Source organism: Emydura macquarii, unplaced genomic scaffold (genome assembly GCF_026122565.2).
Source record: "Emydura macquarii macquarii isolate MOO-44397 ecotype Brisbane River unplaced genomic scaffold, CSIRO-AGI_Emac_v2 contig_383, whole genome shotgun sequence".
Lineage (NCBI taxonomy): Eukaryota > Metazoa > Chordata > Testudines > Chelidae > Emydura > Emydura macquarii.
In genome coordinates this window covers 11,836,673-11,863,288 of record NW_027130520.1, presented here as the reverse complement: position 1 = coordinate 11,863,288, position 26,616 = coordinate 11,836,673, and the positions used below count along the sequence as shown (strand labels likewise).

The window sequence follows — 26,616 nt, the reverse complement described above, 5'->3', positions numbered from 1 at the left end:
AAGATTACTATAATTGAAACACTAGAGACAAATCTCATATTTTTTTCAATGTTACTTCTTTTGATAGAATTATAAGAATAATCATTTTCATGGTTTTCCCTGGATGTTCAGATCTGACTAGGTTGTTTTAAATTGCATTATGTTTTTGCGTTTAATTATACAGAAGTTTTATTTGTTTGATTTCCAACAGTGAACATACTTCTGTACTGCGAGCACAAGAACACATTCCTGGTAGAACTAGTAATATATGAGGGTTGGGAGGCGGGGGGAACATTTTTTTTGAGGGAAAACTAAGTGGATTTTCATATTTTGAGCTTGTCACTGAAATATGAATATTAAAATACGTTTGAAAGGCTTTTTTAATGCTAAAAAATTACAATCTGAAAGAAAAATGTTAGCTATTCTTGAAAGTTAAGAGGTAAATTATGAAAATATCAAAGCTCCTGTTAGGAAACAAAAGTTATAGAACGGTCTGGAACCCTGGAATTGAAGGAAAATTGGAAGAGTTGTGAACTCTTCAGTGGTCTTGGTTTACTGAAACTTCTGAAAGGTGTGCAGGTCATTTAATAAAGAAGTTCTGTGTAAAAGTAGATAGCTCTCATTCAGTTATTCATTCTTCAAAGTCCTGAATTTGCCAGGTTGTTCGTTAGGCTTAGTCTATGCTAGAAAATTAGTTCAACATAACTGTGTTTCTCAGGGGGCGTAGAAAAATCCCCCTTCCCCCTCCCTTAGCTGCATAGTTAAACTGACCTAAGTCCCTGTGTAGATAGTGCTAGTTTGACAAAAGAATTCTTCAGTCAACAAAGCCACAACTTTTTGGGGTGGTGAATTAGTTAGTTAATGGGAGAATCCCTCCCATAACTATAGGTAATATCTACACAAGTGTTGCCGCAGTGCAACTGTGCCACTGCATGCAAAATTGCAGCCTTGTATGATTATACTATGAAATGAAGTCCAATTTAGCATAAGTCTCTGAAAACATTTTATATCTGACAGCTTTGGTTAACCTAAATAAAAAGAAATGTCTAGCTTATTGGTAAATTTACACATATATTAGAAATAATACAACATTATACAAAGTTGTCAACTTTATTTTTATCTTCTGAGGTCACTTAAATGCAAAATTGCACCATTAAATATATAAAAGCTATGTGGAATATTTTCTTCAGGTATCTTAATGCAATACAGACTATGTGCCCCCATATCCTTCGATATCTGACTACAGCAGTCATTACAAACAAGGATGTTCGAAAACGTAGGCAAGTGCTGAAAGATTTAGTCAAGGTTATCCAGCAGGTAAGAAATGAAACTTATTTTTATATATTTGACCTTACTAGAAAATATTTTTTCAGTTTTATTAATCTTTTCATGGTGTACATTTTTCTGAAAATACACTTGTATCCCATGATCCTGTGCTTTTTACCTTTTGCTGCTTCCAGTGCATCTCTTCTCTTCTTGGGTTCTATTTTCTCTTTAAAAGCAAGTGGGATGAATTGTAAGAAGAGAGAATAATTATACTTTCTTTCAGTCCCTCATCCTCCAAATATAGTTGAAAGGCTGAATTGAGAGATTAGGACACAGAAAATAAATATGAAAACATTTTGAACACAGCTCTGTTACTCCTGCTCATGTATTCAATACTACGACTCCTGTTAAAGTGAACAGGAAACTTTGCTTGCCCAACAAGTGTTGAGAATTTGTGAACCATTGAGGCATGGTCTGCACTAAAAAGTTAGGTCAAACCAGCTATGTCACTCGAGTGTGAAAAAACTCACACCCATGAGCAACATAGTTAAGCCAACTTATTCTCCGTTGTAGACACATTCTTCCGTTGACCTACCCCTGCCTCTCAGAGAGGTGAATTACCTACGCTTATGGGAGAATCCATCCTCTTGGAGTAGGTAGTGTCTATACTGAAGTGCTACAACTGTGCAGCTATAGCTTTTCAAGTGTAAACAAGCCCTGAGCCAATAGACACTGACCTAAAAAGTATTATTCCTTATACCAAGCTTCTTCCCCAAAAAACACTCACACCAGAGTGGCCATTTTAAGATATTTTTAGTCCATGTTTATAATGAAAGAATCAAGATGCTTACTGAAGGAATGTATTGACCCATTATTGAAGTCTTTTGTGTCTTTCATAGGAAAGATGCCATCTCAAGTCCATGTGACTTGCATACCTTTTGTCTTTTAGACATTTTTGAAAATAATATTAATATGTATGATATCTAACAGATGTGCTACATATGCTAATGAAATCAATAGAGGCATATAACTGATGTCCTAAATCAGTGGTTCCCAACCAGTGGCCTGTGGGCCAAAAGTGGCCCGCAGGGTCTTCAAAGTGGCCCGCTGTTCCCCTCATGCTAGCTGCAGAAGGGAGCTGCTGTCGAAGAATCCAGGCGGAGTGCATTGCCATGGCACTCCCCTCCCCCTGGCTCTAGCAGGGAGCATGGCAGAGTGCTCCGCCTGTGTCCAGAGGTGCTGGGGTCCCTGGATCAGCACTCCCCTCCCCTGGCTCCAGCAGAGAGCAAAGTGCTCTGCATAGGTCCATACGCGCTGGGGTCCTTGCTGAAGCCAGAGGGAGAAAAGCACTAATTTCCTGTCCCACTGGCTGCAGAAGGAAGCTAGAGACCCAGGTGGAGCGCACAGGGCTACAGGGTGCGTGCGGTTTCCCTGCTGCAGCCAGGGGAATGAGAGATGAGTGACTCCTTCCATCTGGCTACAGTGGGGGGGGGGGGGGGGGGGGGCGCCTGCTGACAGAGACTGGTGACCCTTCAGGGTTGTAAAAATTATATCTGTGGCCCTTGAGCCAAAAAGATTAGGAATCACTGTTCTAAATCTAAAACATAAGCTTCGTTAACTGCCTGTGCAAAACAAATTAAAATGTAGAAATTGAAATATTGCTAAAAGTTTTCAAAAGAACGGATATTAAAGTGTCTACAGAATTTAATATGTAGTATTAATGTTCGAAATTGGTAAAAATTAAGAACCAGCTTCTACCTTGGGTTCAAGTCCATTTGAAATCTTGATGCAGTAATGTCAGGCTACATAAGGAAATGAAGCATTAAGAACAGTATTGAATTTTAAAAACATTTAAGAATTCTGACATTGTTTTGAAGCAATATGTTATGCATGGCAATTTTTTATCCATATTTTTATTCAAACCAAATTGAATTGAAGCAAAAAAAATGACTAAAACACGTTTTGATATTACCAAACCCAACATGTAAGATACATAATGAAAACTCTCATTAGCCATTCAGGGAATAAATCTCCCATCACTTTTTTATGCTATTAAGTCCCTTCTGTATATATAACATTTGCTCTGAAGTAATACTCTTTATATGTAGATTTCAAAGCAGTTATCGTGCTTTGACAGGTAGGGAAGAACTCTAACTAACAGGCTACACTTGAAGGTTATAGTAGTATCAGAAACTAATATATTGGTCTCCAGCTGCTGTACTTCCTTAATTACAATACCACAGGATTCTAGGCTTTGCTAGTTACATGATGGGCATCAATAAACAGATTAACAAATGTAGTACTTTACAAAACTTAATTGTTGCAAAACTTGTAAATCAGTAGATTTATTATTTGTTACTAATATTGAGAATTTAAGTAGCTTCCTTTCAAAGAAGGAAGAAATTTATTCAGATAGTGTTGCAAGTTGTACATCTTGTTATTGCTCATTTAAACAACCCGTTGTCTGTCCTATCTTAAGTATCATTTTTAAAGTTTTGTGGAGCCAGTCTATGTTAAAACTTCTTATTTGAGAAGTATTTGAAAGTGTTTAATAATTTAATCATAAATTGCATGGATTTAATTTTAGGTCTAGTGTCATCAGGTTACTTCCTTGTAATTAGGGACATTATTTTCATAATGTTCTAATATGAAAAGTAATTCAAAATATTTAGTTTATTAAAAATACAAAATTGTTTTGATAAACATTTATACACTGTATTTCATTTTTACGGCCTGAAATGACAATACAACAAATTCAGATTTGTCTCTAAACTTAGATTTTGAAGAAACAAGTTATTTTGAAAAAAAAACAAAATAAGTTTTTTTAATGAACCTTTCGACTGAAGCATTTCCAACCTAAGTATTGCAGCATTGGTAGTGATTAACTAATTTTAATTGTCCATGCTGTGATAGTTGCTAAAAATGAACAAAGCATAAATAGTAACAGTTCTTCCATTTCTAATAATCTTAGGTGAAATTAGTTACTAAGTTACATAAAATTGTTTAATGATTTTTAAATTGGCAAATATTCTTTTAAATAAGATACTTAATTTCCAGTTTATTTCCAGTTAGAGGTGAAATATTTAATTGTCAGTGCTGGTTCATTTAAGAAATGTTAAATATACTCTAAATTGATTTTGTGAATATTCTGAAGTATTATTTCCTGAAAAATCTTTAAATATCTAATATTTTTGAATGACTTTGACAGGAATCCTACACATACAAGGACCCCATTACAGAATTTGTAGAATGCTTATATGTTAATTTTGACTTCGATGGTGCCCAGAAAAAACTGAGAGAGTGTGAAGCGGTAAGATTTTTAACTTGTGTAAACTTTACAATTTTGTAAGCTTCAGTTATTGGCAAAATAAGTATACTAAACATGGTCTTAGAAAAATTCTTTTGGTGAATCTAGCATTAAATACTCTTTTTTGCCTTTTTCTAAATGAAAAATCTTCTGACCTGATTTGAACCCATTAACACTTTCTGAAGTAGCTACCACAGATGCAACTATTTTGTCATGGGCTGAGAGGCCATCAAGGTCTGCTAGATAATACAGGCTGAGAGAAATATGGGCCCACCACTTTGAAAGAAGCTAGCACCCCGTTTTCCTCCCGTAAGGCCACTACCCCATGCAATTTTTGGCACTCGGTATTATCGTCTGCTTTACATAATCACGGAATGATTTTTTTTTCAACAGTATTTAAATCATGCAAAATATACAGCTTCTCGCTCTCTGTAGATCATATAAAACCTCCAGAATTAATAGGAAAGAAGAAAAATACTGCCAAATTAGTCAGGCTGGGAAAAAATCCTTTTGCTCAGGACATGAAGTGCTATCTGAACAAGTTATTGACACATTTCCTGACCGTCAAACACAGACATCAGAGGCGGCTGAGAGCAGTTGATCGAGCATAACAGCATTGAGCTTGACAGAGGGAGGGAAGAGATGAAAAAAGGATCAGAGCACATCATTAGAACAGAGCTTCTACTCGGGCCTTGTCTATACAGGGAACATGCTTTGTATTAGAAAATGTGATTTTTGCCTTGAGTTTGGACAAAGATAATTGTGTAGAGTTAACTACAATTAGCTAATGTATTTTTAAACACAACTGTCCTTGCAAACACCAAGGTAAGAATCATGTTTAATGTTACTTACGTTTATAATACATTTTCTAACCCAGTGCATTTTCCAGTTTATAAACAGCCTCACTGATAGGGGAATGGGCTTAGATGGTATCAACCACACAAGTAATGCATTGTCAAGTGGGCTTACCAGGGAGAAGTGTACTGCTGAAACTGTGGTGATTGCAGAGAGAAGAGATTATGCTTTCACCTATAAAGACTGTCAGTCATCTTTACTAAAAGGACAAGCAAAAGTTCCAAAGTTTGCAGTTCCCATGCTGAAAAGCAGAGTCATATGACTCAAATATACTAATGCAATTAAATTTTGTATTCTATGTTGGATTTGTGGCTTAGCTGCTAAAACTGAAGTGTGATAGTCTATTTTGGCATGCACATTAGCAGAATTGTTGAGGTCACTGTCCACTTAATATTTTCCCAGAATTACCAGAATGGAATTGGAAATCTTGCAGTGAGGAAGAGAAAAATAAATAGGTTGTTTTTACTGCTGTCCAATACGTTTAATAAAATCTTTAGACCTGAAGGACCAATCATCCTGTCAGTGGAAGAAGACTTGGATAAAAATTGCACATATATACAACTGACAGGATAATTCAGTTTTAGCAGATTTTTTTTGAAAATTCTTGTGTTCATCTGTAAAGCTCTGGGTATGTTTTAAAACATTCCAGAACTGTTTCAGAAGACACTGATCACTGCTTTTAGATACTGAGGCTATTGGCACATGAGTACATTTATTATAGATTTTGTTTCTATCTCATTATTTCCTTTTTCCCCTATTCTTACAGGTGCTTGTGAATGACTTTTTCTTGGTGGCGTGTCTTGAAGACTTCATTGAGAATGCTCGTCTCTTTATATTTGAGACTTTCTGTCGTATTCATCAATGTATCAGCATTAGGTAAGAAAACCATAAACATAAGCAGTAATGAAGAACTCCTTGTAGCACTTTCTGTTTTAAAATTTAACCCATTAATTTATGTTTTAGGGAATTGTGCTCCAATGATATTCCACCATTGTCAAAGAAAAGGAAAAGCATTATCTAAAATAAATAGGTGGAAAGATTCACTTCTAGTTTGTAATAGGTTTTGCATTTATATTTAAATATTTACAATCCCTTGTTTTCGCATACATTTAATCTTTTTCAAAAACTCTCCTTTAAAACTGATGCATTCCCTAGTTGGTCTCTACCTAAAGGTAAATCATTTTTTTGGAAGTATGGAAGCTTTCAGAGCCCATGTGGAGGTGGCAGGGATGGTAGTTGGAACCAGTTTTTACTTGTTACTGGAACAAACTTGATATGAAGGTCACTGAATGAAAGTATTGCATTCTTTTTTGATAAGATAAAAAGTGAAAACTTCTCAGAAGTCTAACTACATGTGGAGTAGCCTTTTTTGCTCAGCTTGTTGTGGGAGGGGGGTATTGGGAAAAAAACTTCTGGCAGCTGCGACGCCGGCCTAGGTCACCCTGCCAGTTCACAAAGGGGTTTTCAGGTTGGTTATGGGCCTGTGGCAAACCTCGTGATCGCTGCCACCAAATTCCAAAAGGGCAGAGAAGAAATACTATGTCCCTTCAAAAGGGTTCGAGTATCTCTTCACGCACTCATCATCAGGCTCCTTTGTAGTAGCAGCCACAAATGAGCGGGACAGGCAGGGCCAGTCTAGCTCCATGCCGAAGAGTAAGGACTACAAGAAGCTGGACTTATTCATCAGGAAGATTTATTCCACGGCTACAATTTAAAATTGCTAATCAGCAAGCGCTGTTAGGAAGATATAATTACAATCTCTGGGACTCCCTTAAGGGTTTGGGTGAGTTGCTACTCCAGAGCAGGTGTTGGATCTAACAACCCTCCTGGAGGAAGGTAGGACAGTGGCCAGGGCGGCCCTGCAGGCAGCCTTTGATACAGCTGATTCAGCGTCAAGAGCTATGGCTTTGGCGGTGGCCATTCGGCGGTGTTCATGGCTGCAGTCCTCGGGTCTGTCACAAGAAGTGCAGCAATCCATCTGGGATCTTCCATTCGATGGGAGTGCACTGTTTTCCGACCAGACGAACGCTGAGCTACACGGTCTGAAGGACTCTAGGGCCACCCTCTGTTTGCTGGGTCTCTTCACGTCTCGGCCTTGAGGTGGCAGTTCCGTCCTCAGCAACAGCATCAGCAGCCCAGATATAAGGCCCCACGTTTTGCTGCCTATAGGAGGTGGGACAGAGACAGGAGTATCAGGAGATGTCAGCCAACCTCCATGTCAGGCCAGCAGCAGGGCCCCTCGTGACGCTCCAGTGGACAGCAACATCCGTTTTGATGGTGCACCCGAGGACGGCCCACCAGCTTCCAATCAGGATCCTCCCTTCCTGCAGTTCATGAATCACCTTGCTCTCTTCCTCACCAAGATGGCTTGTATTACATTACTGCTGGGTCCTTGGGATTGTCGAAAGGGGCTATTCCCTTCAGTCCCCACCCCCAACCCCTTCTTCCCCGTCCGTCTTCAGGGACCACTCTCATGAGCAACTTCTCAGGCAAGAGGTGGATGGCCTCCTCAAATTGGGGGCGTGGAGGAAGTTCCACCAGACAGGAGAGGAAAAGGGTTTTATTCCGGTACTTCCTCATTCTTAAGGCAAAGGGGGTGGGGGGGGGCTCAGACCCATTTTGGACCTGTGATGGTTGAACAAGTTCTTCAGAAGCTCAAGTTCCTCATTGTCTCCCTAGCATCCATCATTCTGTCCCTGGATCCTGGAGACTGGTATGCCGCCCTTGACCTGAAGGATGCATATTTTCAAATTGCAATTTTTCCAGGCCACAGAAGGTTTCTCCAGTTCGTTGTGGGCCATTCCCATTTCCAGTTTTCAGCCCTCCCGTTTGGCCTCTCTTTCGCTCCACGGGTCTTCACGAAATGTGTGGCGGTTGAGCATGCAAATCTACCCATATCTGGATGACTGGTTACTCAAGGGCAGGTCCTGGTCCCAGGTCCAGACTAGCATCAACGTAGCGAGGGCCACCTGTCAGCGCCTAGGGCTAATGGTGAACGAGCAAAAGTCCACACTCATGCCAGTACAGAGAATAAAGTTAATTGGGGCCATTCTCAACTCTACACAGGCCAGGGTTTTGCTGCCGCAGTCTCAGTTGAAAACCATGTCGAGCCTTATCAGACACCTTCACGCCTATCCCCTTACGACAGCCCAGGCCTGCTTGCAGTTGATGGATCACATGGCGGCCTGCACGTACGTGGTATGCCACGCATGTCTAAAACTCAGACCGCTCCAGTCCTGTCTGGCCTCGGTGTATGCCCAAGGAGGCACTTGCAGGGGCATTGTGACCACTCTGTCCAGAAAGTCCTCTCCTCCTTAGACTGGTGGCTGAACCCCCAGGCGGTCATGCGTAGAATACCCTTTGAAGACCTGGTTCCCTCGGTCATACTGATATCGAACGCCTTGGACCTGGAGTGGGGGACACATATCAGCTCCAACCACAGTGCACAAAGGGACCTGGTCGGAGAGGGAATGGGGATTACACACAAACATCAAGGAGCTCTGGGCAGTGCGATTGGTGTGCAGGGTGTTCCTTCCCCTTCTGAAAGGCAAGGTGGTCAATATTTTGATGGACAACATGGCCACGATGTACTACATCAACAAGCAGGGTGTAGTCCACTCCCCAGCCCTGTGCCAGGAGGCAGTGAGCCTCTGGGGCTTTGCCATACAACACAGTATGCATCTGGTGGCTTCCCACTTTCCCAGTATAAAGAATACCACAGTGGACCGCCTCAGCAGGTCCTTCCTACCCCGCCACGAGTGGCGTCTCCACCCGAAGGTGAGTGACATGCTTTTCCAAATGTACGGATCTCCCCGGATGGACCTCTTAACATCCGAGCTGAAAAAGAAGTACCGTCAGTTCTTCTACATTTGCGGGTGGGACGAAGGGGCTCTGTCTGATGCCTTCCTTTTGTTGTCATCAGGGGTCCTTATGTATGCCTTCCCGCCCATACTGTTGATCTACAAGGTTCTGTTGAAGATCAGGAGGGACAAGGCGGATGTCATTCTCATAGTACCCACCTGGCCACGGCAGCATTGGTTTATAACACTGCTTGAGCTGACAATTGCCCCTTCCCTCCCCCACTGTAGTTGCCTTGCTGGCACACTCTCCCCTCACAGGACCAGGGATGGTTGCTACATCTGGGCCTGGAATCTCTGCACCTGACGGCATGGAGTCTCCATGGTTGAACCCGGAGGAACAAGCCTGTTAGTCTCAGGTGCAGCAGGTTCTAATGGGTGGCAGGAAGCCTTCTACTAGAACGTCATACCTTGTCGAATGGACATGGTTCACCTGCTGGGTGGCCGGGGTGTCTTGATCCAGTAGGCCTTAATCCAAGTGATTTTAGACTACCTGTTACACCTTAAGTTGCAGTGCCTAGCCTTTGCCTCACTGAAGATGCATCTAGCAGCTATTTCCACTTTTCATCCCCCGATCCATGGGAAGTAATTTTTTCCCGTGATATGATAGTCTAGTTCATGAAGGGCATAGAGAGGCTCTACCCTCAGGTTAGGGATCCACTTCCTCCCTGGGATCTAAATTTGGTACTCAGTACACTCACGGGGACCCTATTTGAACCTTTAGCTACCTGTCCCTTGTTGTTGCTATCCTGGAAGGTGGCCTTCCTGGTAGCGATCGCCTCAGCCAGAAGGGTGTCCGAGATGGCACTTACCTCGGAACTGCCATATATGATCTTCTATAAGGATATGGTCCGGTTGCGGTAGTGTCCCAGTTTTAATCAGGATATTTTCCAACCTGTTTTCTTTCCAAAACCCCATGGCTCGGATGAGGAACACTGTTGGCAGATGCTCGATGTACGGAGGGCCCTAGTGTTTTACACTGAGTGGACAAGGTTGTTCCTAAGTCCACGCAACTCTTTGTGGCAGTGGCCAACAGGATGAAAGGCTCACCTGTGTCAGCATGGAGAATCTCTTTCATGGATATCCTCCTTTATTAGGTTCTGCTACGACCAGGTGAAGGTGCTTCTCCTGGGGGTGGTCACAGCCCATTCCATCAGGGCGCAAGCTTCAGCGGCAGCGTTTCTGGCTCAGGTGCCCATTCAGGACATACGCAAAGCTGCCACCTGGTCCTCGGTGCACACCTTCGCCTCCCATTACTCCATCGTTCAGCAAGCACGAGATGATGCCAACTTCGGCAAGGCAGTGCTACAGACGGCTCACCACTAAACTGATCCTACCTCGAAGGTATTGCTTGGGAGTCCTCTAGAATGGAATTGACATGAGCAAGCACTTGAAGAAGAAATAACGGTTATTTACCTTGTAACTGTTCATTCTTAGAGATGAGTTGCTCATGTCCATTCTATTATCCGCCCCTTGTCCCTGCTGTCGGAGTTGATGGCAAAAAGGAACTGAGGGGTTGTAGGGCCTGTGGTGCCTCATGTGCCGCGGTAACCATCTTTTCTTAATATTGGTCTTGATTTTTTTAATACTTGAAGACTAGCATTTTGTTGTCTTAAATAGTTAAAGGTCAGAAACTTCCAGAATTCACCTGGAGAGGATCATTTTTCTTAAGTTGTGGTGCCCGACAGCTTTTATTGGCTGGGATATATGGACTAATTAGGTCTATCCATTTTTTTATTTTGGAGCCTGGACGTGGATTTTCCTTGTCATGTGTTAACCCAGGTTCACACACCTGTTCACACACCTCACTGCTTGGTTCTGTAGGTCATCTTTTGTTAGTCCTACTCCCATTTTGAAGCCCAAATCTCAACCCGTGACGCAGCACAACCAAACTGGATATGTGCTTCTTACAGAAAAATAAAAGTTTAATGTATGGCAGACTCCATAGTTCCGTGAATTGGCCAGCTAAGGGTTTTTTATTGAAAGACTGACCACTTCATTGCATAGTCCAAGCACTACTACTACTCCTACAAGTGAATCCCAGTGCTATTCGTGGATCTGAAAACTACTTACCCACACGGCATTGCTTGGTAGTATTGCTTAATTATACTGAACAGATTTGAAAACAATTAGTGGGAAATCTCCTTTTCCATATGTTAAACACAAAATAGAAGCCTTACTTAAAAAAATATTATTTACATCTGTTGGGCAGCTGGCATTTTCCAAAGGAAGCAATTACTTTGTTAGTTGTAACTTAAATTTTGCTTCCTAAATTATTCTGCAATGTTGTGTCTAATGGTGAGCAGTAGATTAAAATTCATTCAAAATGTGAGTTAGCTTTAAATGTCTGTATTTATTTAGTAGAGGAGCTGAATACCAATGATTTAGTCCCCCATTTTTTCTCCAAGTCCCACTCCCTTCCTCCACTATAACATTCCTGCTAAAGAAACCTGTTTCAGTTGATCTGTATATCTTAAATATCTTGAATCCTTCATTCTATATCTGAGGACACGCAGAATGCTGTAAACTGTTTAAATAGGGAGAAAGCCTTCAGTGTAAAACGAACAAATGGAGGTGAGGTTGTAAGGCACTTAAATTAGCCAACATGATCTGAAGAGTTGCATCTTGAAGCTGCCTTAGCAAGAGATGCGCAAGTCAAAGTTTTGGTTTGAAATACAAGAGATACAGAGAATATACATTTGCATTTCCTATTAGTCAGGTTACTTATGATAATAAAACTTCTATTAGCGCCTGCAACTGTGTAGGCACTTTTAAAAACAATAACCTAGAACCCATCTTTATCATCGTTCCACTCTTTGTTAGAGCGGCGATGACTGTATAATATTTGTGAATCAATTCAGTAGATCACATCAAGAAAAAAGACCCCTTTGAATTTTTGGGCACTTTTATTGAGCAAGGTGTATTGTTACCAGTATTTTAGTTTTATTTCACCTTTATTTTCTGTAGTCCCCATTTAATTATCAGTTCATCTTTGAGTGCTTGCTCATATTCATTCCATTTTGTGTGTGTGCGCACCTCAATGCACAGCTACCAGAACATTTTTCCCTTTAGCAGTACCCGTAGGGCCGGCTCCAGCGCCCCCTGGAGCCCTACGCACATGCCGCGGTATGTGCGGCGCTGCTGGCCCTATGCCCCTCAGTTTCTTCTTTCCATCTCTGACGGTTGCTGAAACTGCTACGACTTGCATCACAAGTGTTCTCAATCCCTTTTGTTCTCCTTAATCGTTTGTTGTTTGTCTTAGTTAGGTAAATTAGTTCTTAAGTGTTGTTAATAGTGGTAGTTAGTCACTTGCAAAGTCCCAGCCGGGACTATTCTTGGGAGCGGGGCATGGCCTCGTCACTGGGCTTCAAACCTTGTGCCTTCTGTGGGAAGGCCTTTCCACTGAGCAACCCTCATGATGATTGCCTAAAGTGCCTGGGGGAAGCTCATTGTAAGGAAAAATGTAAGATTTGTAAGGCTTTCAGACCTCGAACCCAAAAAGACAGAGATCCGTTTGAAAGCCTTACTAATGGAGGCAGCACTCAGACCGGCCTCCAAACCAACCCCTATTCTACCTCGATACTGAGCGTGGCATCGGTGCAGTGTGTCATCGGCACTGGCCCCGCCTCAGCACTGGACTTCTTCCTCTCCATCGAGGAAGAAGCAGCAAAAGCAGCGTGCAGAGCGAGGCCGCTCCCCTGTACCGTCCAAGAAACTGGGGTCAGGCACAGGGCTGCACCGAGGTCAGACAGTGGAGACTTGCTTGCCACCACTGGAGCCTATGTCTCCAACCGGAGAGCCACCCCCAACTCCTGAGAGTGGGAGGGCATCTCTGCACCTGCCGGTGCTGTCAACATTGGAGGCGTTTCATGCGGCACAGACCTTGTTGGCTTTACCCACGCCGCACCCGCCCCGGCTTCTGCCCAGAGAGAAGGTGCCAGTGTTGTAGGGGAAGTCTGCGTTGGGACCTCCTGGTTGACTTAGGTGATCTCCGAAGCCTGGGGGATGACTTCCAACAGCCTGGTCACCCTGAGTGGAAGGGTCGACATGGTGCCACTCCCCAAGAAGTCGCTCCAGGTCACGGTTGCCAGAGCACCCCGCATTGGCAGGCCATGGAGCAAGGTCGCCCTCTCGGCACCAGTCGTGGTCCCCAGCACCAGGCAAAACTCGTTCCAGGAAGCGGCACCTGTCTGGATTGCCTGCAAGAGGCCACTCCCCAGAAGGAAGTTTGCACCACTCTCCGGCACCAAGGAGTTCGTCCACACCAGCGTGGCGCAGAACCTGCTCGTTGGAGGCAGACTCTGCACTGAGGGGGAAGCAACGCCATAAGTCATCGTTGCCCAGGTGCCACTTTGGGCGTTCCAGTTTGTGGTCAGTGGGTGATTCCCTGCGTCGGCACCAGTCACGGCACTTGCACCGCGGCTTGTCATCATCATGATCAACGATGCCAAGATGTTGTTTTCCAGAGCTCCGGAGCACCCACAGATAGGGTCATCGGTCCCCCTGCACCTGGCACCAAACAGCAGGAGCCTCTGACAGTGAGTCAGTGTCCTCTCGAGAGGACAGCCACCAGGAGAGTCACCACCGCTAGCAAAAGATGCCGGAGCACCCCTCTGCTCAGGCAACCCTGGGATGGCCTCAGGACGCTAGCCACCCCAATGGCTGTGTTGGGTACCTGGGGGGTTTCCGGTAGGACCAGGTCCACAGTTTTTCAGGTCATCTGAGGTGCAGTCCGCACCACTGGTACCAGAAAAGGGCCATCATTTGGCCTCTGACAACGATTCGGACTCCCAGGAAGGGACCTCCATTGAGGCCTCTCGTCAGCGGGAAGGGATGCCACCACCCACCACACCCCTCCAGTCCTCCTTTTTCCCAGATTAGGCAGTCACCCAGGGACCATCGGTGTGCCCTGAATGATTTCAGGGTGCATCAAGAGCTTCTCAAGAGGGTGGCTTCCAATTTGGGGTTGAAGGTGGAGGAGCTGAAGGAGGCATCAGACAGTCTCTTTAATGTCCTGGCAGCAGCTGCTCCAGCTCAGGTTGCCCTCCCCGTACATAAGGGGGTATTAAAGATAGCGAAGGCCCTTTGGCAGACCCCTTCATCAGTGGCCCCAATCTCTAAGGGGGCCGAGAAGAAATATTATGTCCCGGCCAAAGGATATAAATACCTTTTCACCCACCCTTCTCCTGGTACCGGACATGAGGGGAAAAGAGTTTTACATGAGGTACTTCCTCATTCCCAAAGTGAAAGGGGGTCTAAGGCTTATACTAGACCTGCATCATCTCAACAAATACCTCAAGAGACTGAAATTTCACATGGTCTCCCTTGCCTCCATCATTCCCTCCCTGGATCCAGGAGACTGGTATGCCACCCTCGACCTAAAGGATGCGTACTTTCACATTTCTATTTTCCCCAGCCACGGATGTTCACTCCGTTTCGTGGTGGCTGGCTCCCACTACCAGTTTGCAGCGTTGCTCCTTTGGCCTTTCTTCAGCCCCAAGGGTGTTTGCAAAATATATGGCGGTAGTGGTGGCGTACCTGAGGCACAAGAGGGTCCAAATTTTCCCCTACCTGGACGATTGGCTAATCAGAGGCAGGTCCTGGGCCCAGGTCCAGAACAGTGTAAATCTGACATGCACCACCTGCTCCCGGCTGGGCCTGCTAATAAACCAGCAGAAGTCCACATTAATTCCGGTGCAGCGGATAGAGTTCATTGGGGCGGTCCTGGACGCTTCCCAAGCCAGAGCTTTCCTGCCCCAGCCACACTTCAAGGCGATGTCCGCCATCATCACTCGCCTGCACCTCTGCCTGATTACAACAGCCAGGCACCATCTGCAGCTGTTATGCCACATGGTGGCCTGCACTTACATGGTGAGGCTGGCTCAGCCAAGACTCAGACCACTTCAGTCATGGCTGGTCTTGGTTTATGCCCCAAGCAGACGTTCCCTGGACCAGGTGATCACAGTCCATACATCCCCCCCATCCCCCACCTGGCTGCACTAGACTACTGGCAGAGCCCCTGGGCAGTGTTGAGGGGTGTGCTAGTTGAGGAGCTAGTCCCCTCGGTCACTGGTATCGGACACCTCGGACTTAGGGTGGGGGATCCATATCAGCGCCAACCTCAGCATACAAGGGATCTGGTCGAGGGAGGAGAGGCGAATGCACATCAACGTGAGAGAGTTACGGGCTATTCACCTAGCCTGTGGAGTGTTCCTCCACTTCATTGCAGGCAAGGTGGTGCAGGTACTGACAGACAATACAGCGGCCATGTATTACATCAATAGACAGGGAGCCTGTTCCTCAGCCCTCTGCAGTTTGTCTGTGGGACCTGGTGGTGAGGCACAATTTTCACATAATAGCCTCTCACCTTCCTGGAGCAAGGTACGACGAGGCGGACCGCCTCAGCAGGTTGTTCTTACCCCGCTACAACTGGTCGCTTCACCCAGATGTGATCTCTGTGATGTTCCAATGGTGGGGCTCTCCCCAGGTGGACCTGTTTGCGTCAGCATGGAACAGAAAATGCCCACGGTTCTGCTCCCTCCACGGTTTGGAGGCCGGGTCGCTCTCCGATGCCTTCCTGCTGCAGTGGTCAGGGAGCTTCATGTACATGTTTCTGCCCATTCCTCTTTTTTCACAAAGTCCTGCTGGAAATCAAGATGAGCAAGGCGGACGTTATCTTAATTGCACCAGCACTGGTTCAGCATGCTACTGTACCTATAGATCGCCACCCCGCTGGAGCTATTGAGACGGAACAATCTCCTGTCACAGGACCACAGTCGCTTGCTACACCCAGACCTGGACTCCCTACACCTCACAGCATGGAGGCTCCATGGCTGAGTGCAGATAAGCGAGCCTGTTCGGCACAAGTCCAGCAAATCCTGCTGGATAGCAGGAAACACTTCCACACAAGTCGCATATCGGGCAAAATGGAAGTGATTTACCTGTTGGGCAGAGACCCAGGAAATTTCACCTGGGTTGTTGCTGATACAGGTAGTCCTGGAGTACTTTTTGTAATTAAAACTCCAGAGACTAGCCATGGCCTCTCTGAAGGTCACCTAGTGGCTATATCGGCATTCCACCAGCCTTTGGAGGGGAGATCAGTTTTCTCCCACCCTATGACAATTAGGTTCCTGAAAGGGGTGGAGAGGCTCTATCCACAGGTCCGTGACCCAGTGCCTTCCTGGGATCCCAACCTGGTCCTCTTGCAGCTCACGGGGGCCCCCCTTTGAGCCCATAGCTACACTCCCTTTACTGCTGCTGTCATGGAAGGTGGACTTCCTGGTGGTCATTACCTCAGCAAGGAGGGTCTCTGAGATTAGGGTGCTGACCTTGGGACCTCCTTATACTGACAAAGACTTATAAAGACAAAGTTCAGTTACAGTCACACCCAGCCTTCCTGCCTAAGGTGGTTTCCCAATTTCATTATAACGAAGATATTTTTCTCCCTGTGTTTTTTCCCAAACCGCATGGTTCGGAGGAGAAGAGGAGGTAGCATGCGCTAGATGTTAGATGGGCGTTAGCATTCTACATCAAGCGCACAAGACCGTTCCGGAGATCTACACAACTATTTGTCGTGGTGGCTGATCAGATGAAAGGCTTACCTGTTTCTGCCCAGTGCATCTCATCATGGATAACTTCCTGCATCAAGTTCTGCTATGAGCAGACGAAAGTGCCATTTCCGGGGATAATTACAGCCCATTCAACCAGTGCTCAAGCTTTGTCCACAGCCTTCCAAGCGAGAGTGCCTTGCAAGACATCTGCAGGGCTGCCACCTGGTCGTCTGTACACAGCTTCACGTCCCACTACACCATCGTCTAGCAGGCACGGGACAACGTGGGCTTCGACAGAGTGGTGCTGCAGGCAGCTCATCTGTAATTCCGACCCACCTCCAAGGTACTGCTTGTGAGTCACCTACAATGGAATGGACATGAGCAAGCACTCGAAGAAGAAAAGATGGTTACTTGCTTTGTAACTCTTGTTCTTCGAGATGTGTTGCTCATGTCCATTCTATGACTCACCTCTGTCCCCACTGCCGGAGTTGGCGGCAAGAAGGAACTGAGGGGGGCGTAGGGTCGGCAGTGCCTCATATACTGCGTCATGTGCGCAGGGCTCCAGGGAGGTGCCAGAGCCAGCCCTACGGGTACTGCTAAAGGGAAAAAAGTTCTGGTAACCGTACACGGAGGCACGCATACACCTATAGTGGAATGGACATGAGCAACATATCTCGAAGAGCAACAGTTACAAGGTAAGTAACTGTCTTTTCTAGCCACACATTCAGCCATAAAACTGACCTCTTTTGCTAATCTTAATTTTCAAGCATACTTTTAAAAACCATGCTTAGTCTTTCACAACGATCACCCCTTTTACATTGAGCATTTGCAGGTGGTGCTGAGGTGTGCCCAGTGTTCAGGAATTCTATGCTTTGACTTGAGAAATTATTAAATAAAAAAACAGTTTGAACACATTATTTTGTTAACAAATCTTTTTGTTTGCTTGAATTGTGTGTACATTTTAAAAACACTGAATTTAAATTTACTATGGTTTCTTGAGATGTTTATTTAGGAGCAGCTTGTAATTTGTTTTCTCTTAAAGGCTACTGAGCCAGATGCCTGCAAAGCTGTTAACTAGAACACATACTAAAATTTACATCATGTTTGAAAATTCTCAGTGTAAAATGCCTGTGGGCAAGGGTAGAAATGCAATGTGATCTGACTAAGGAGTTAAGCTTAAAAAAAAAAAAAAAAGGCTTGGACTAGATGTAACTTGGACTAGATGTAACTTGGACTAGATGTAACTTGGACCTGAAAGGGGGTTCTAGGGAGGATGGGGCTAGGCTGTTCTCGGTGGTGGCAGATGACAGAACAAGGAGCAACGGTCTCAAGTTGCAGGGAGGGAGGTCTAGGTTGGACATTAGGAAAAAGTTTTTTACTAGGAGGGTGGTGAAGCACTGGAATGGGTTACCTAGGGAGGTGGTGGAATCTCCATCCTTAGAGGTTTTTAAGCTGCGGCTTGACAAAGCCCTGGTTGGGATGATATAGCAGAGGTTAGTCCTGCTTTGAGCAGGGGGTTGGACTAGATGACCTCCTGAGGTCCCTTCCAACTCTAATATTCTATGATTCTATGATTTTTGGTAGCCATCTTGCAGTCAGATGCATTTTCTGTTATAATGCATTTAATGGAAAATCAGATATAAATGTTGATTTGTAATCAAATTAATTTCACTTTTGAAATGAAACTTTTTCTGCATGTTCCTTATTAAGGCACACTTTGAAACTAGTATTTTAAAGAAAATTTAATAATTTTTTGCAGTTAGCAGCAGACTTCAAAGAGCATATCATTTTGACCTTTACTTTTTAAATATGTCCTGGAAATATATTTCAACAGCAAAAAGTCAACATCAAAAATACTTCGTTAATGTCCCAAAGAAGCAGTGTAAGAACAAAACCGAGTATGTGAACCAAAAACTTTGTTTTGGACCTTTGGCAACTAGGCCTACTGCAGGCAGACAACACCTGCTCTGGGTAAAGTCTGCTACAGACAATATATATCATCAACCAGGGAACCCCACTGGAAAGCCTGTACCTTACCTGAGGATGTAAATATTAAGGTGTCACTAAGATATGGGAACAGCTCACAAATGCTTGTCTTAAAATATATATATATATATATATATATATATATATGTTTTTTTTACTATTTGGCATATGCTGTTTAAAAATTGAAAAACATACAATATTGATATGCCTTAAGCCGCTTCCTGTGACTACTGTTGACACCAGCGCTTAGAGCAAGGGTTTACACATCTGTGGCAGCGCTGGATATTGACAAACTCAAAAAGGCTTTATTTCAGTATTTTTGCAAAATCCACCTGTTGCATGAAATAGTCAAAATGCAAATTATAGCTTAGATGCTATGCATATGGGTGGGAGCTATAGAAAAACCTAAGATAGCTAGTTCTAGAGGGGTAGCTGTGTTAGTCTGTATACAGCAAAAACAACAAGAGTCCTGTAGCACTTTAAAGACGAACAGATTTAATTTTTGTAGGCATAAGCTTTCGTGGGCTGTAACCCATTTCTTCAGATGCAAGAAATAGGAATCAAAAGACAGGTATAAGATAGCTAGCACACAATGTTAAGAGCACTGGTCTGTTAAAGGAATACTCAAATTGTAGTAGATAAGGTCTGAAGTGTAGTTTTTAAGCACAAACATCCTAATTTCACTAAAGTGCGGTTGTTTGCTAAATATTGTTTGTTTATATTTGTACAGTATTTGTTTTAAACAATATTGACGTAATAATAAATGTTTATTTAATTGAAATATTGAAGTAACAATATTTGTACTAAATATTGTTAGTTCATGTAAAACTCAATAGTTCAACTTTGAATTTAAATGCAAGTCAGAGCTAAGGTGCTAGCACTTTTTCAACTCTTCTTGCCTTTCTACTTTTTCCTCATTTTATAAATTAGGCCTTGTCCATACTAATTAGATGATTCGGGAAGAGGAATAAGCTATATTGGTATAAGTAACCTTTATTCCAGTGTAACAGTTTCCACATTAGGACTTTTAACACTACAACTATTTTGGTGTTTAAAAAAAACCCAAAACCCTCACACACCGAACAGAAATAGTTAAACCAGTAACATTTTAAGTGTCGACCAGACCTGTCAACACTTATGATTCCTGGTTTTGAGTGGAATGGGGTGCTTTAGTTCATTAGGCCTCTTTTCCTAAAAAGTGCCATATTGTGTTGATTTATCTGATCATAATGGAAGAGGGATCAGTCTCTATCTGGATGTGATGATTGCCTCTGTTGGGAGTGTATGCAAGAGAATTATCTATGGAGAACCTGAAAAGGTTTTTTTTTTCTCCCTACCCTCTTTCAGAGAATGAGTCATTTTCTTGGATTTGTTTTGAATCAGGCTGTGAACATCACTTAGGGCAAGTCTACACTTAAAATGCTGCCTCGGCGCAGCTGCGCTGCTGTAACGCTTTAATGAAGGCACTCTAAGCCGATGCCCATAATCAGTATTTTCCTGTACATATTAATAATCCTGGGACAATAGCAAGTAGGATTTTAAATTATCTTTTTTCATTTCCCCCATCTGTAGTCACACCACTGAACCCCTTTCTCTGCCCACTGGCATCATCATCTAATTGATACGAGTTTCGTAATATCAACTCAGCCTAAATAGAAAGCAACCTGGATCCCTAAACCCATTTTATGTTAACCTGTATTAAATATGTAATTCATTTTTCTATTAGAGAAAGACAGTGACTGAGCTTCCAATGAAACAGCCATTCCAAGACTACAAGAGACCTTACAAGGAAACTTGTGTTACTGTGGGTACATACACACAGTTTGCCAGCCATATAGATCTTGATTCAGGAAAAGACTTCAGCATGTGTTTAAAGTTAAGCGTTTTCCTGAATCCTGAATTATATAGTGTAATCTTTTTAATTCTGATTGCTGTTAATCTGTAATTTTTAATAGTTATTACCAGACTACAGAATAAGAGCTATAGTAAAGTTCCGTTACTAAATGTCACTAACTTTTTAACTATACTGCAGTACATTCACATCTATCAAAGTATTTTATTTTTATAAGTTTTGTGATGCATTACCCTTGACATTTTTTTAGTTATTTGTTAACTTGAAATATTTGGTAATGCACATTGCAGATTCCTGGTCAGTGTGAATTAATGATCTCTTCTACAGCAGAGGATTTTTAAACAAAAAAGGATTCTTACTTTGTGCCTCAGTAATTTACTTAATACACTGCATATTTTGCCCTCTTAAATTTTGCAAACACTATGTCAAAAGTGAATATATGATCATCATGATTGTCTTTTTCTATTGTGCTTAAGTTTATATGGTTAGTATGAGTTCAATTAACTGGCTTGCATAAAAAGTTACTGACTTTTTTGGCAATTAAAAGATGAATTGCTTGCAACAGGAAGTGGTAAAACAACAAGGAGGGGCCCTATTCTATAATTTGTTACCCATTTGCTTTTAGGTCAAAAACTTCAGGTAAAAGCACCAGACATTAGCCAAGCCTGGAAGCTGATAGAAGCATGAGATTTATAAGCCTCCAAAATGAGCCAAGCGCCAGCAGGAAATGCAGGGAGTTTATTGAAAAGCCACAGGAAACACCAGCTGCAGGAATTATGCCTGGTCAAAACAGTGCCTGTTCCATTAAATAAAATGACACACCTCCCCCCTTGCTTTTTTCCTTGAAGAATGAGAAATTGAAAGAAGTCTGGGCATGAAGTGTATCATCCTCAAGAGGGTGATGTAATTGTCACGAATCTTCTATATCAGAAACCCTCTGAAGTTCAGGAACAAGTGTCATGACACAGCACATCAAAGCAAACTGCCAGCTGTGTGGTGCTTTATTGCTAATTGAGTTAATGTGAAACACTTCCCTGAACCAATTATCTAAACTGTATTTAAATCCAGCCAGCCTTTAGAAAAGGAAAAGCAGCTCAGATGGTCTCTTTATAGTGTTAGTTGCCATTTTATGTTGTGGTGAGATTACTTAGGCGCCTAATCTTATTTAATATCTTTGGTTTCTGGAATATATAGTCATGATATAATAAAATTTCATAACTGTTCATCCACATTGAATCTTCTCCATTTATGAAATGACATTTGGATGACTAAGTGTGTGAGAAATGTAAAATCAGATTTTAAATAGCATATTAAGTTATTTGTGACAGCATGTATCGTTCTTGGCTTTTAAAGTGTCAAACTGTGAGGGGCTTTCATCTTACAGTGGAAGTGATGGCAGTAATTGTAGACTGTCAGTAAGCATTGTATTGGTTGTATGGGGCAGTCTGCTATACATTTTTCCTCTGTTTATTTCTGTTCCTACAACTGAGTACAACTGACTGTGTGTCCTGAATGGTATGAGTGAGGGAACCATAAAGCAAGAGAGTCTTAGCAACTCCATGTGTCTTAATCAGTTAAAAATCATTATTTTAGTTTGAGGGGACAGGGTTAGGGGTAGGTGTTGCTGTATTTTTGTTGAACTTCCTATTCAGATGATTTTTGCACAGTACACACTTTGTCGTATGCAATATTTAATCTCTATCAACCAGAAATCTCACTAGCCAATCAAGATTTTCAAATTGTTCAGGTTCACACGCTTGACTACTGGATGTTGATTGGCTCCTGAAGAAGAAGCCCACTTCCTTAAGAATATGGCTATAATTTGGTGGTTAGTTTTGCATACTGAGAGACAGCTTCTCAGCTGTTTTAGAGCAATTGTATTTCATTCTGTGGGGAGTTGCCATAAAATTGTTTTACTTGGTGGCAGATTACTCAGGTGGCATAGACCTGCTATAACTCCTACACCACTCCTGCCCCTGCAACTGGCACAAGTGTGGCCTGAGCATCTATGTTCTCTAGCCATCTCCAGCTGCTCAGAAAGCTCTTTGGGGCAATAGGCAGCTGTACAAAGTCAGCCTTTGGTCTGTTCTAACTTGTCCCATCAAGAGGGAGATGCATGGCTAAAAGTAATAAATAAATAAATAAATAAAAATCTGTTATAACATTTCTTAGTTCTACACAATAATATATTCCACACTATTTCAGAAATTGGATGCAGTATGTGTCCCCATAAAAATAAAATGGATTTTTGATAATTGTAAGTTTCATGTCAGTATGTTGAAAATTAGTTATCTAGAGACAATATGTAAAATAGTATACTTTAATTCATGGGACTGTGCTTGCATCTGGTTGAGCATATGCTTGCCTAGATTTTGTCATTGCTTGTGCATACTGAAGAAAGTTATGACTATACTCTTATGGCAAGACCTATGGTATATGAAATTATTTCAAAGTCAAATGAAAACATGTTTCCCCACCATCAGACCATGATCATTGTTTTAGGTAATTGGCAACTTCCTTTGGTTACTGGAATTGTCAACTTTTACTTGGCCACTGTTAAGTGACCCATGGTGCTTGGCATGACAAGTATTACGCTGTAGCACAAGAGGTGATAATTATTTCTGTCTTTTGAGAGCGGTCTGTTCTTTCCTTTCATTAGTATGCTGGCAGATAAGCTAAATATGACCCCTGAAGAAGCTGAACGGTGGATTGTCAACCTAATTCGAAATGCAAGACTGGATGCCAAGTTAGATTCAAAATTGGTAAGTTTTGTACTTCGTTGTGTAGAAGAGTCCAGCTTGATTTGTTTAAAAATAATTTCATACTAGTTGCTAGCAGTAACTATAGAGCTAGTATATCTTTGTGTATCTCTTATTCTGTTGATTCTAAAATATAGAGTTCTCCTTTACCCCATTTTGGCACTTGCTGCATATGGTGATTAACTTATTCTAACTGGTATAAAGGTCATTAATAGTAGTTCTGAAAGCAGGAGTTAAGTCTGTCTATCATGGTATGGTTAAAATTACATCGTTTCAGTGGTAAATCATAAATTTTTTCTGTAATGTTAGATAACTCACAGTAGCTTGTAATACTTTTTAAATCTTTTATAGTTAATTGGACTATGAGTGAAATTAAAATAATTTGTCAAGTGAAGTGAGGTCCTGCACTTAACTCAATGGCATTTCTCTGTTTGTTGTAATGTGATTATTTTTGAAAAACATATCTGCTCAGTTCCAGAATTGGATACCAGTTTGTATCAATCCCTGTGGATTTTTGGTAAAAACTGGTAAAGCTGATTTCCACTAAACTCAGAGTGATTTGCTTTTGTTGTCACAATCCCACTGAGAAGCTTCTGGGTGCTGTGTGAATTTGAAAATCTGGCCCTATTTAGGTGCCTAAATGGGGGCAAGCTGAGATTCTTTTGATAAACTGGCCACAATTATGGTAGGTGCTGGGTATTTGAAAATCTGGCTCAGAGCTCTTTAGCCCACCTCCGTATTCCCTTCTGCTTTGGAGACTCCCTGCAAACCCTCCACTCCATGCCAGGGGCTCTGTGTCTCTATTTCTCCCTCCCCCACATACATCTGCCCTCATACCAGCAGCTCTGAAATAGAGGACAATAAGTGGGAGTGGGGCAAAAGAACTTGTAGGTAGAATGGAAGGATATAAGTATCTCCTGGTGCGTGCAATGAATTTAGCCTGCAAAAGCAATAAATTGTACAACCCTCTAGTGTAAGTATACAAGAATGAAAAAGTGATTTACAGAATTTTATGAAGACTGCTTTGCATCTGAGAAATAGTCTCCACTTGAACATGTTGCTTTAGGGGCAGAGTTAGTTATGTGTACAACCTTAATTTTGGCATTTCCGATCACTGTTGAATGGTTAAATGGTTTTTGCATATTTGGTAAATTAAAATATGATCCTTCATGAGCTGGGTTTTTTCTGTTTAATTTCTAGGGCCACGTAGTTATGGGTAACAATGCAGTCTCACCCTACCAACAAGTGATAGAAAAGACTAAAAGCCTGTCTTTCCGAAGTCAGATGTTGGCTATGAATATTGAGAAAAAATTGAACCAGGGCAGTAGGACTGAGGTAAGTATTAGCTACATGTTTCTGTACTTCCACATCTTCATTTAGCTTCACGGAAAGACTAAAGATTTTTGTTATTGGTACTAAACATACACTGTGTAAACTTTGCTTCTCATTCCCTAAGGGACATTTTTAGCTGCTCTGTGGCACTAGAATTTAATCAAAAAGAATTTATTTTGTTGCCATGAGTTTACAATGGTACCTGCTTTCTTTCATCTCGTATATCCCTACTCTATTCTTCTACCTCTTCTTTTCAACCCTCTCGTAGGGTACATCTTCACTGATGGTGGCAAATTCGCCACTGTCAGATCAATCTATTTGGATCAATTGAGCAGTCAGTGAAAAACTGCTCAGTCAGTCCGGAAGTAGCTTGCGTAACTCCCGTTGACTTTAACTCCTCTTCTACGCGGCATCTTCACTGCGTTGTGCCACTTTAGGGGGTGGTTTTAATGTGTTGATTTCCAGATCGATTGAGCGGGTCTTTACTTACCACTCAATTGATCCAGATAGATCAATCTGATGGCGGTGAATTTGCCGCCGTCGGTGAAGACGTACCCACATACACATGGAGAAACACACACACTCTTGGTCTCCCAAGTCTCTTATGTTGAAGGAAAAGGGAAAAACAGAAGACTCAGTGAGGTACACCAGGGATCTTGTTATATTGATTTAATTTACCTGGGACGTGCTTACATGATATGGTTATGTTCTGAAGAAAGCCCATAGATAAACAGATTTAAAAAAAAATTCCTACTAAAGCTAAAAAAATACAAAATATGACTTTTTAATTGGCCCTTGTCTCTGAGGCTGATATATACTGAAGGGACCATTCTGACAAACTAAGGTCGATTAGTTTAATACAGTAGAAAATCATGTAAAGATCACATAAAGCAATTTTGTAAATAGTGCCAAATTATTTGTTGTTTTGAGACACAGCAGCACTGTTCAAAAATACTTTCCATTTCTGAACCAAGGGAAAAAAAATTTTTCTTGTCCTTTCTGAAACAAGGAAAAATCTTTGTGGTAATGTAACTTTCTTTCAGTTAATAGAACAAGAACATCACAACAGGTTTACTTTAACTTTAAAAATATTGTTTGGGGGGAGTGAATCTCTATTAAACACTGTGATATTGATAAATGTTTAAGCAGTTACATTTATCCATGTATTATGACTTGATGACTAATTATTAAACTGATTCTGGATGGGTGGTATTTACATAAGCAGCCATCTAACTTTATGAATAGGTGGTTTTTAAAAGTTATTACAAATAATATTTCAGTGGCTGACATAAACAAATGGCTTTCTCTTTTCCTGCTGATCTTTAATTTTTTGTTTTATATATTTTAGGCACCTAACTGGGCTACTCAAGACTCTGGCTTCTACTGAAACAGTTTTGAGGGGGGAACAACCAAATTTTCATTTGAGAAGAAAAGATAAATGTATACCTTTTTTTCAAAAATTCTTGGAGTTTGCAATACATGATGAGTTGAATAAAATTGGCTCTTTTTAACTGTCTGTGTAGCTTGATAATTTGAGTAGTTACACACTTAAAAAATTTGCTACAAGATAAAATGGCTGGTTTCTTCAATACAATTAAAATCTGGAGAATTGTAAATTAAAACTTAAATGTTGACTAAATTTTTTACAATAGGCCTCAAGTTTCACTTGATAGTAGATCAAGTATATGTTTGGATCCATCTCTGTTTGAAAACATGGGAATTCTATTTCTAGTAATTTATTTCTTTGGATATTGCAAACTGCCACATCATCAAATAAAGCTATGGATATGAGTCCAAGACGAGAATATTAAAAGCACATTCCCAAATGGTACAAACTGTTGGACAGACCTTGAGCCATGTGCCTGTATTCCAT

At 42.1% G+C, this 26,616-nt stretch overlaps 1 protein-coding gene across 1 annotated transcript in view; it reads left to right on the top strand.

The window, feature by feature from the left end:
- The window catches only part of EIF3E (eukaryotic translation initiation factor 3 subunit E), a 51,753-nt gene extending 25,494 nt beyond the window's left edge, over window positions 1-26,259 (top strand). The window contains exons 8-13 of the mRNA XM_067537391.1: window positions 1,170-1,296; window positions 4,454-4,555; window positions 6,174-6,283; window positions 23,312-23,414; window positions 24,612-24,746; window positions 26,092-26,259. Coding sequence (XP_067393492.1) covers window positions 1,170-1,296; window positions 4,454-4,555; window positions 6,174-6,283; window positions 23,312-23,414; window positions 24,612-24,746; window positions 26,092-26,130 — 616 coding nt within the window. The 3' untranslated portion in view covers window positions 26,131-26,259. The remainder of the gene's footprint in view (window positions 1-1,169; window positions 1,297-4,453; window positions 4,556-6,173; window positions 6,284-23,311; window positions 23,415-24,611; window positions 24,747-26,091) is intronic.
- The last annotated feature ends 357 nt before the right edge of the window (window positions 26,260-26,616 follow it).